Here is a 12,394-nt window from a genome sequence, read left to right on the forward strand (position 1 = left end):
CCGTGTACTTGGAAGTTTTGATTCCATCATAGGTTCTGTGTAGACATTCTTTATTCTAGGAACACTCTGTGCAAAAATAATTACCTCCATTGCCAGTTTTCTTGCTAATGATCTTAATATGTTACCTTCCAAGTTGGAATGGATTTTATTGATATGGAACTCTGTTCTTCCCCAGCAACCTTTAATCTACTGAAAAGGTTCTCAGTTACTTTCGTCTCCTCTTGTTTCGCCTACTGTGAAACTGCTGACTCTTCAGAGAACTATTTTATTCCATTGCTTCTTCCATACTGTGTGGTTTTGAAACTTTTTTTTCCCTTCAAGAATCTATCCAGTTTTCTTTTTTGAAAGCTTCTCCTGACCCCTCTGCCTCTTTGTAACAAGTGGCTCCCTCTTCCCAGCATCTTCTTCACTCTTTCCATTATTTGAAAGTGCAATATATGGGGCTAGTTGTGCAGAAACCTTTTTGTCGATAAAAAAAAAACTCTGCACAAAACACACCAAAGTATGATATTTCTAATGTCCATGAAAACACATTACTTCACACTTATTGCAGTGGGTGCTTTTGAGTACAACTATGCTCCATCATTCCATTTTGGGAGCGAATTCCACATTTTGACTGCTCTCCAAGTAAAGAATCCTTTATTAGATGTGTTAGTGACAACCTTATTTTGATAAGCCACGAGTTTAGATACATGATCATCCACCGGTGCTTATTACTCAACAGTGGATACTGTTTCAAGGTTTTGTTGACACACATGGAAGATTCAAGCCATCGTCCCTCATTTCCCTCAGATTAAACAACAAGGCTGTTTCCGCTACCCTTGACCCCATGCTCTTGCAGAGGGAGTTCTGCAGCTGAAGAAATGTATCCGTCGATCTGAGCTACAAGTAAAACTCTAAAAACAATGTTGGCACCTACATGCTGAGGATTTGGAAAGGGCAACGCATCAACAGTTGTCAAAATAAAGCACTTCCTAAAGAGAATGTGAAGCCGCATCAGGGGAAGAACTAGCTGGAGAACAGCCAATATCAATGCTAGATACTGCTGATATTGCTCTGACTGCAGTTGTAATGCACAAGGTTAACAAAACTAAGACGTTATCCTGTCAGGAAATTGAATGGGTTGCAGTTCCTTAGAAAAGACTGAAGGGTAATATGATAGAGCATTTAGATTCTTGAAAGGGTTTTGAGTTGTACAGAAACAGGCCCTTCAACCCACAGTCCATGCTCATAATTTTGCCCACATTAGAATTGTATTAATCCCATTTTCCCACATTAGAATCGTATTCTGACCTATTTCAGAATCTGTTTAAATACCTCTTCTACATAGCGGCTGTATCTGATTCTACAGAATGATGGAGAAAATACAGATAATATGTTTTCACGTATGTTCAATTAGTATTTTCAAGTCCAAAACCATGGGTCATAAATATGTGCTAAGCAGAATGTGCTGGAGTAACTCAGTGGATCAGACAGCATCTATGGAGGGAACAGAAAGGCGACTTTTCGGGTCAGGACCATTCTCCAGATTGATTGGAGTGGAGTGGGAAGGGGAAACATGAAAAGAAGACAAAAGAGTGTAGGGAGGGAGAAAGAATGAGTGGAATTTGAATCCATTTAGATAGAAGGGGACACGGCAAACAGGACTAGCTGAGATGGGGCATCACTGACAGCATAGATGAGTTGGACCAAAGGGCCTGTTTCTATGATGTATGACTACGGTGCTGATTGACTCGGACTCAGATTTTTACTAATGAAAAGTCCTTGTTCTTCTTATTTCCCTAGGCATCAATACAATATTCAGTACGGGCCTGTGCATTCTACAGCTGCTGGAACCCCGACTTCTCGCCATGTCTGATGTCTCCCACCTTCTTCCCACGCTGCTACGGATTCCTGTTGAAGTGTACGTACAACACTTTAGATTTAGATTACCTGGGCTGATTCTTATCAGTAAACACTGTGGTATGTACATGGAACATGCTGTCAGAGAAAATGGCTGAGACAGTTTAGTAGAGACCATAAACAACCAAATGGGACTAGCTTAGATGGAGCACCTTGGTCGGCATGAACAAGTTGGGCCGAAGGATCTCTCTCTGTGCTGTTGACTTTATGAATCAATACAGGTGCAGACATGGAGAGCAGTGTTTGTTGGCTGCTGACCAGTAATCTTGAGTTGAGCGGCAAAATGAATTTAATAAATCCTGTCCATTTTTAACTTAACCCACTAAGATCTCACAGAAGGGAAGAAACGTCTGAGTCCAGCCTAATCTGGATGATAAATGATTCTGGTGTCATGCTGCCTAGGTGATCTTTTATGTCCTGAGAAGTAGAAACACTTGTCAGGCTACCTGGAAATGGGCAATAAATGGAGCTTTACCATTGTTTTACTTTGGCACAGCAGTGCAGTAAGTAGAGCTGCTGCTAATGACTCCAGCCACAGGGTTTATTTCTGACCGGTGCTGTCTGTGTGGAGTTTGCATGTTCTCTCTATAACTGCCTGGGTTTTCCTCCAGAGGCTTCCATTTCAAACATAAAACAGATGTGGACATGAACAGGCCCTTTGGCCCACAATGTCTGTGCTGAACATGTGCCAGGCTAAACATAACTCCTCTGTCTGCATGTGATCCATATCCCTCCATTCCCTGCACATTCGTATGCCTATTTAAACGCCTCCTATCTGCTTCCAGGAACCCACCACACTCTGTTCTTCGTACATCCTCAAAACATGCAGTTAAACAGATGTGGACGGGGAGACTACACACTTATAAGAGAGATGTGCTTTAGTGTGGGAAACTGTCACACAAAGGGAGGAATTAAGATCCAATGTTTCTGGTGCCTATACGAAGGGACCATTACACTCACAGTGTTGCCATATTTCAGATAAGAAAAAGGGATTTTATAAGTATGTAAGCTAGGAAAAGACTAGTAATGTGGATACCCTATAGACAGTGGAAGGAGAATTTACAATGAGGAATAAGGAAATGTCAGAGGAATTGAACAATTGCAAGTGTAATCACACTGCTTAAAAATGAGGGAGAGAGAAAGTTTGAAGTTGCTGACCTGCCAGCCTATATCTGAAGAAGAAAAATGCTGGAATATAATATCAAGAATATAATCGTAGAACACCTTGAAATGAGTTGAGCATTCAGCATTGATTAATGAAGGGGAAATCATCCTTTACTAATCAGTTTTAGTTTTTTGAGGAAATGACTGTGTAGTGGATAACTGGGATAGTAGGATGAATTTCAATAAGCTCCTGGTCAGGAGGTTGTCAAGGTGAGAGTAGGATGCTGACATAGTTTAGACAGATAGCAAAGAGTGGGAAGAAACAGATCCTGCTCGGGCTGTGAAATCAAGGGGCACCAGAGGGATCAGTGGATAGGCCCCGGCTATTCACAACTTGTATCAATAATTTGCCTGAGAGGACAAAACGTGATATTTTCAAGTTTGTTGATGTGCAACTAGGTGGGATTCTAGACACAGAGCGAGTGTAAAGAAGCTTCGTGGGATACGGGCCTGCTGAATGAGTAGATGTGAACATGGCTCGATTAGAAGATCTTCGAGTCATACAGCATAGAAACAGACTGAAAGATAGACACAAAGTGCTGGAGTAACTCAACGGACCAGGCAGTATCTCTGGAGAAAAAGGATGCATGACATTTCGGGTTAGAGCCCTTCTGCAGACCCTCCTCCATAGAAACAGGCCCTTTGGCCCAACTCGTCCATGCCGGCCAAGATGCCTCATATAAGCTAGTCCTATTTACTCACGTTAGGCCCATATCCCTCTAATCCTTTAGTCTTCATATAGGTAAAATGGGAGCATCCACTTTACTGTACACAATGGACAAACAGAATATCTTTTAAATGGGAGAGGTTGGGTAATCCCTCTTAAATCTCTCCCCTCTCACCTTAAGCCTATATCTTCTAGTTTTAGAATCATCTACCTTTGGGAAATGATTGTGAACATTCACTTTATCCTTGTCTAATAATCTTAAACACCTCAATACTCAACCCTCAGCCTCCAATGTCGAAAGAAAAAAGACAGCCTATCCAACCTCTCCCTATAACTCAAGCCCAAATGTCCAGTGAACATCCCGATGAATATAATTTGTATGCTTTCCAAAGTAACAACATCATTCCTGTAGCTGGAATAATTCCTGCCTCAACTACCCCCTCTGGTAGCTTGTTCTATACACCCACCACCCTTTGTGTGAAAGAAGAAAAAAATGTTGGAGATTTATAAGTGCTCAACTTACAGCCTCCTGCCACTGGCAGATGGATGTTCACTCTCCAATATCTGTATCCCAACCTGTATCACAGAGATCTCCACTTACAACCAATTCTACATGGGAAGGTTTTCAAGAGGGTATAACAATATAATTGGGGTGAAATTCTGGGGTGAATTGTAGTGGAAATTAGGAATTTTCTTCATTTCTCATCACCAATAAAAAAAACTCATGAAGGCCATTGGAAAGGAATGAATTTAAAAATTCAGAACTGAAGGGGAATCCGTCATTATGGGGAGTTCACTAACTGAATGGAAAATGGGTGCAGGGATTTATTTCTAAGTTTCTAAAGCAACCATAATTATACTTCACTCTCACATCAAATCAATCAATTGGACAGGTCATCGAACAAGTTCTTTTATGTTTCTATTTTCTTTGCTCCATCTCTCACCAAATGGTTACACTGGGCATTGACTGTGTACAATACCCCTAAAGGCTGGTCGGTAACACAATACAAGTTACTTTTATTGATATCTCGAGCCCTCTCCTGACAAGTTACAGCAGTGGAGTCAAAGAACATCGACTTTTAGCTGTGCAGTCTAAAACAAAATGGTTCCAGTGATTTAAAATCTGAAAGGGGATCTTTGGATAGTTAATAGGTTAAAGAGTGAAGAACAATGAACTCATTTCACAGGAAGTTAATGGACTGCATTGGATTCCCTTTTGTCCCAAGTGGAGTTGAAGATAATGGGCCACAATTTGTATAGCACGGCATCTATTGGTTTCTGTTGTTTGGTTGGACGGACCCCTGCAGCTCAGGGTAAATGGGTACTTGCTGAGTTACTGAATGTGCGAGCTGATAATGGTGTAGTGCCGGGGGGTTGGGGTAAGAATCAGGGTATCTCCGACCTGTGAAAGTGGAGCAAGTAGCAGGGTATCTCCTCCAATTTCTACCAAGGGATTGAATGAATAGCACAAGAAGTTAACGGGGATGTGAATTAATCTCAGATTGTACGGAGGGGTAGAGAGGATAAAGAAGAAAACGCATCTAAAATTTATCAATGATAGAAAGCCAGACGATGCAACATTTCCCAGACTTCACAATATTAGTAACACATTGCGCATGCAAAGGAGCAAAAAAAAGCAAACTGTTGGAGGAGCTCAGTGGGTCGAGCAGCATCTGTGGGGGGTGGGGAGGGGGTGGTAATGAATTGTCAACATTTTGCATCAAGATTCTGTATCAGGACATCTTAACCCAAAATGTTGGCAATTCAGTTTCTTCCCATTGATGTTGTTCAGCCCACTGAGTTCCTCCAGATGTTTGTTTTTGGTCCAGATTCTAGCATCTGCAGTCTCTTGTGACTCCACCAACAAAGGGGCTGGAATGAATACTCAATGGTTTATACCATTTCAACCTATTATTAACAGTCCCTTTGTTTCTTCCCCCATCTTCTCTGCTACTAACACCAACTAGCTTTCACTTTTTTGTCAGTTCTGTCGAAGGGTCTTCGACCTGAAGCACTGATTGTTTTGATTGACTGATGAAAGGTGCAGCATGGAAACAGTTCATTGACCCAACAAGCCCACACCAACCATCAATCATCAGTTCATACTTGTTCTATGTTATCCCACTTTCTCATTCACTTCCTACACATTAAGAGCAATTTACAGATGCTAATTAACTTACAAACCACCATGTCTTTTGTACGTGGGAGGAGACTGGAGCACCTGGAGGAAGCACGTGGGGTCATAGGAAGAACGTGCAAACTCCACTGAGGCAACACCCGAGGCCAGGATTGCAGGCAGGTCTTTGACACTATGAATGGCAGCGCTACCAGCAGCACCACTGATTTCTCTGTCCACAGATGCTGCTGAACTGGCTGAGTTCTTCTGTTTTTGTTTAAAATTTGTCATTTTTATATTTCTTCCCCAAAGGGTTTAAAACATACATAGAACTTCGAACTGTATGTTGCAGTATCAGAATGTTTGCCTCATGAGGCCTTTGCCAATCACAATGTCTCATTAAACTAACTCCTGGCTGATTAGCTTAGTTTAATTTAAAGATACAGCAAGGAAACGGGCCCTAGACACTGAGACCAATTTATAATTTTACCAAGCCAATTAATCTGCATATCTGTACAGGATACTGAGTTGGTTGATCAGCCATGATCATATTGAATGGCGGTGCAGGCTCAAAGGGCCGAATGGACCAAAAACAAACATCTGGAGGAACTCAGTGGGCTGAACAACATCAATGGGAAGAAACTGAATTGCCAACATTTTGGGTTAAGATGTCCTGATACAGAATCTTGATGCAATAATGATCATATTGAATGGCCGAATGGCACCCTACATCAGAATTGAACCTGGATTTCTGGCGCTGCAAAGCAGCAACTCTATATCTATGCCACCCCATGTTAGTAATTAATTTTCAATAGAGGCAGTTATTAAGACGTCACTTGCTTTTTGTTAAAGAAAGGGAACCGAAATATGTAACGGGGGGCAGAGCTGTCTGAAATCCAAACAGTGAACATTGGAACCATGCAGCTAATCAGACCGTTTCTGTCAATGTTTCAATGGTTCCTTTATTATCATGTGTACCAAGGTATAGTGAAATTCTTTTTTTGCATACAGATCAGAAGATTATTGCCATTAATAAGTACATAATATATAGAAACAGCCCACTGAGTCTATATGTAATAGTCACCACGTTTTGGCACCATTTCACAGTCTCAACTGCAGCTGGCCATGAAGGCCCGTTGCATCTGGTTATCCCACGAACTGTCCTTCCTCTCCTCGCTGGACCACCTTCAACCTTTGTGCCCCGGGGTCACCTCCAGCAGCCCGGTCCTTCTTACCAGCCCTTTGTCCAACGTCCCCCGCCGTCACTGACTCCATCCACCTTCTCCGCAGTTGCCAGTGTTCGAGGGCGAGCAGGGGTCGGCGGCTTCCCTCCCTCGGTTCCGCAGCAGGCGAGCCAGGCCTGCTGTCGGAGTATGGCCACAACTCGTCGGGACCTTCTGCCGCACAAGGCTCACTGCACCACAGGTCAGACAGTGATTGCAGAGAGTTGTGGATGTAGACTAGTCCACCACACAGATTCCCAAGCATTGATCCCGTCTACACTTCACGCTGCCTCAGGAAAGCAGCCAACATAATCAAAGACCTTTTCCACCCCGGTCATTCCCTCCTTTCCCTGCTCCCTTCGGGCAGAAGATACAGAAGCTCAGGAGCAGTTTCTTCCCCTCTATTATTAGGCTTCTGAATAGACCTTCCATAAACTAGGTGTTTAAGAAGGAACTGCAGATGCTGGAAAATCGAAGGTACACAAAAAAGCTGGAGAAACTCAGTGGGTGCAGCAGCATCTATGGAGCGAAGGAAATAGGCAACGTTTCGGCACGAAACGTTGCCTATTTCCTTCGCTCCATAGATGCTGCTGCACCCGCTGAGTTTCTCCAGCTTTTTTGTGTATCTTCCATAAACTAGTGTTTAGTCTGATTCTCCAATTTACCTCAAAGTTTCAAGGTCAGTTTATTGTCACATGTACCAATTAAGGTACAGTGAAATTTGAGTTACCATGCAGCCATACTAAGTGAAAAGCAACAAGACACACAACCACATAAAAGTTAACGTAAACATCCATCACAGTGGATTACACATTCCCCACTGTGATGGAAGGCAATAAAGTTCAATCCTCTTTGTTCTCCCTCATTGTAGATATTGGATTTTGTCATCATGGACTTTGTCGCTGAAACATTTTGGCTGCAGCACTGGGAGCTATATTCTGCACTCCGTATCTTTGTCTTAGCTCCTCGACCTGTTGTATTTGAGTTTTGGTTGATTGTATTCATGCATAGTATTAGCTGATTTGATTGGATAGCATGCAAGACAAAACGTTTCACTGTACCTCAGTACAAATGACAGCAATATATTTCAACCTAAAGCTTTGGATCAATCTAATAAAGGGTTCTGACCCAAAATGTCTTCTGTCCATTTCCTCCACAGATATTGCCTGATCTGTTGAGCATCTCCAGCAGTTGATTATTTACCAACGTTTTGGATTCCATGATTAAGTGTATATCTACCCCTGGCCTGAAGTCACTTTCAGTACTTATCTAATGAGAATAATGAGAGGTTGGGGGGGGAGATCAGATAGAAGTTATAAAGTTATAAGAGCCAAAGATAGGGTAGACAGTCAGAACCTTTTCTCCAGGGTGGAAATATCAAACACCAGAGGGCACAGCTGTAAGAGCGGAAAGTTTAAAAGAGATGTGCAGGGGGCTAATGGATGCCTGCAAACCACTGCCAGGGGTGGTGGTGGAGGCAAATACAACAGGCACATGAACATGCAGAAAATGGAGGGATATATGTTGGCATAGAAATCACGGGCTGGAAGGACTGTTTCTGTGCCATACAGTTCTACGTTGAACGTAACCTGCTCTGCTGGGACTGAGATCTGCAAAGTGTTTCTGAGAATGTTTCCAATGTTCTAATTTCCATCCATGTTCTTGCATGTTGCGACTTTATCATGTCATTAATCAATAAGGAGTGCGGAGAAGATTTACAAGGGCATTGTCAAGAGTCAAAGGCTTGAACTATAGAGAACGGTGGAACAGGATAGGACTTTATTCCTTAGAGTGCAGGAGGCTCAGAGGTAATCTCATAGAGATGTATAAAATCTCGAGGGGAATAAATAGAGTGAATGCACAGTTTTTTCCCCAGGATGGAGGAATCAAGAACCAGAGGAGTTAGGTTTAAAGTGGGAGGCAAATTTGTCAGTCAGAGGATGGTGGGTATATGGAATGAGTTTCCAGAGGAGGTAGTTGAAGCAGGTATGACAGCATTTAAAAGGCACTGGAACAGTCATACATTGATAGGAAAGGTTTAGAGGTGACATGGTCCAAACCTAGGCAAATGTGACTAGCTTAGATGGGGCATCATGGTCGGCATAGACGAGTTGGGACGAAGGGCCTGTTTCCACGCCATACGACTCTATGTCTATGACGCTATAGCTGTGAATGAATGAAGATCAAATATGCAACCTGATGCCTGAATTATGTTACAAAAAAACAATAAGGTTGAATCCCCGGATATCTGGATTTACAGGAAAGATTGTAATATAATTTCCCATAGAATAACGTGAGGTTTCTCAGGCGTAGGTATTTATTTGAAAGAAGATATAACAATATTTTAAACCTCCAGTTTCCAGAGTGTTTTCTAACTCTGGTTTTCTCTCCTGTTGTCTGAGTGTGTGGTAGAACATTGATGGAGGGAGATGAGTTGCTCGGAGGTTTTTGGATGATGCATCTACTAAGATGGTCGAAAGTGAACCTGATAGATCTCAGACTTTGAATCTTAAGCAATTCCACTGGCCCCAAGTATGGCGTGCCTTTTGCATTTTCAGGTCTGTTTGCCTGCGTGAAGCACTAGGAAAAACACAAAGTACTGGTGGAACTCAGTGGGTCAGGCAGCATCTGCGGAGTGAATGGACGGATAACGTTTTGGGTCAGGACCCTTCTTCAGTTTAAACATGAGGGAGTTTTGAACTGAGCTTTCACTTTCCAAGATTATAGTGTAGTAGTTTATAGAAGAAATTGGTTCAGGTTAAAACATTTAGAAACATAGAAAATAGGTGCAGGAGTAGGCCATTCTGCCCTTCGAGCCTGCACCACCATTCAATATGATCATGGATGATCATCCAACTCAGTATCCTGTACCTGCATTCTCTCCATACCCCCTGATCCCTTTAGCAACAAGGGCCACATCTAACTCCCTCTTAAATATAAATTTTGCAAAAGATTAACAATATTGCATATAATCCGATAGTTAATGACTGTCACAGCCACATCCTCAATCTCCTACATTGCTCATGTGCACTGGAAAGGTGCCAAGATTTACCAGGTGCTTAGAAGGTGTGAGTCCAAATCCAAATGGATTCTGTTTTGCACTAAAACTAAACTCGAATGATTCTCTTTGAATGGAGCAGTATTTTTGAGCAAGCTGTAGAAGTCTCCCAATCAGTCATCATCCTTCTCATCTGCAGCCACACGACCTTCTTCCATTAATCTCACACCACGGCCTTTTGAAAGATTAAATTGAATAGCGGACGGTGTTTGCACTTAGCTGTCAAGAGGGTTCAGGGATGTTTGCATTAGGGAGCTTGATATACTCTTGGTTTCACTTAATGGGGGAGTGGTGGAGAGATCGCTATGGGAACAGTGCCAATACTCCTGTACATTGGGATGTGCCTTGAGGCATCCTACAATGTAAGGAGGCCCCAGTGCTTTCACTGATTGGCTCCATCTTTCACCTTTCTGCCCTGGTGAGCATCACTTAATGACTTCATTGCCCAGGAATTAAGCGCCCTATACAAAGCCATTTCGCCATCAATTGTTTAAACACAAATTTAAGTGACTGTTCCTGTAGAATGGTTCTGACTTACTTTGTGACCCCTCTCTTTCGAACTCTCCTCTTTTTGCATCTTCTCAGTTTCTTTGAGATCCCTGAGGGCACAGGTTTAGACACAGGTTTTTATGAGGTTGGAGCTTTCAAACCGAACTACCTAAGGCTCCTGACAGCCAGAGAAAGGGAGTGCGATATGGTCTTGTTCAAAATCCGAGCCTCGATCGCACTGTGTCAAAAACACCCTTCTCTAGATTTGTCATTAAATGATGGTCTGAGTGATCTGTAATAGCAGTCATTAAGGCTGGTCATTAACGAAAAGACACAAATTCCTATAGTATCATTTATGACCTCAGGACAAAATCATTTTGAAGCAAAGACTTAAAATGTAGAAAATACAGCTGTCAATTTGTGCACAGCAGGCTTTTGGAAACAGCAGTGAGATAAAAGGCAGATAACGTGTGTTTTCTTCGGTGATGTTGGTTGATCCGCGGTGTTTTAGCCGGCCCGTTCGCGGAGCTCTGTGAGCCGCGGGACTGTTTGTACCATCGCTCGGTGGGGTATCGCCTCAGCGCAGAGGGAGAAGAGGAGGGAAGAAACTGCAGCCCTAAGATTTTTGCCTCCACCACAGTGAGGAGGTGCTTGGAGGACTCACTGTGGTGGATGTTAATTTGTGTTTATTGTTGTTTATTATTGTATGTATGACCGCAGGCACGAAATTTTGTTCAGACCGTAAGGTCTGAATGACAATAAAGGTAATTCTAATTCTAATTCTAATTCAATTTCTTGATTCACTTTCCCAGTTGATCTAGATCCTGTTGTAATCTAAGATTGTCCATGACTCCACCAATTTTGGTGTCCTTTTTCAAATTTACTAACCATTCCAACTACATCCTGATCCACAAAAGACACAAAGTGCTGGAGTAACTGAGCGGGTCAGGCAGCATCTCTGGAGAACATAGATAGGTGACATTTTGGGTCATGACCTTTTTTCAGAATTGCCCTTAATGTGAAGGGAGTGGATCAGAAAGTGGGATAACATAGAACTAGTGTGAACATGTGATCAATGGTTGATGTAGACTCGGTAGGCTGAAGGGTCTGTTTCCATGCTGCATCTATAGAAAAACATCCATCAGGCTCGTGAACACTACACAACACTAACCTCAGCAACGATGTACTGTGTCTTTGGTTGTGCTAAGGAGTTTGGACTTTTGCACTAATATTACAGTTATTAATTTATTGTATTAATGATTATTATACATTATCTATGTATAACGGGCCAGTTAAGTTGTTGCAAGTAACATTGTTCTGTTGTCAGTACATATCACAATTAAACACTCTTGACTACATGTTTGGTGAGTAAAATCACATCTGTGTGGGGTTAACGTAAATGGGTGCTTGACGTCACAAAGACTGTATGACTTTAGAACAACGGGGGTGACCTTGAGTTTCGAAGACGTAGTATGTGGTTAAACTGTCCATTCATATTATTGATAGTTACAGCCCACTAACACTGGAAATTTGAACTTTGGTACCCAAAATACAAATTAATTAAGTCTTCTTTTTTTTTGTGCCTGAGGCAGTTCTGAAAGATCAACCGGGTCTGGGCTAGCCGCTTTCCTGCAATGCTGAAAAAGGAAAACATTTGTGAGCTGGATGGTGTTTTGCAATTTTAACCCCCTTTCCTGACCAAGGCTTTCTTTATTTAAGTCAAGAGTCATGCTGCCATACGGTCATACACAGTCGGAAGCAAGCTCTTTTCAGTG

At 42.3% G+C, this 12,394-nt stretch overlaps 1 protein-coding gene and 1 long non-coding RNA gene across 9 annotated transcripts in view; one reads left to right on the plus strand and one right to left on the minus strand.

The window, feature by feature from the left end:
* The window catches only part of si:ch211-266k8.4 (carabin), an 89,055-nt gene that overhangs the window by 32,894 nt on the left and 43,767 nt on the right, over positions 1 to 12,394 (plus strand). For all 7 annotated transcript variants that reach the window (XM_055649314.1, XM_055649316.1, XM_055649320.1 and 4 more), the window contains one exon: positions 1,786 to 1,903. In XM_055649314.1, the coding sequence (XP_055505289.1) occupies positions 1,786 to 1,903 (118 nt within the window). The remainder of the gene's footprint in view (positions 1 to 1,785; positions 1,904 to 12,394) is intronic.
* The window catches only part of LOC129705651 (uncharacterized), a 39,423-nt gene continuing 38,158 nt past the window's right edge, over positions 11,130 to 12,394 (minus strand). For both annotated transcript variants that reach the window (XR_008724937.1, XR_008724938.1), the window contains exon 4: positions 11,130 to 12,256. This is a non-coding gene — a long non-coding RNA (uncharacterized LOC129705651). The remainder of the gene's footprint in view (positions 12,257 to 12,394) is intronic.

The sequence above is a fragment of the Leucoraja erinacea genome, chromosome 18 (genome assembly GCF_028641065.1).
Source record: "Leucoraja erinacea ecotype New England chromosome 18, Leri_hhj_1, whole genome shotgun sequence".
NCBI classification, from domain to species: Eukaryota; Metazoa; Chordata; class Chondrichthyes; order Rajiformes; family Rajidae; genus Leucoraja; species Leucoraja erinaceus.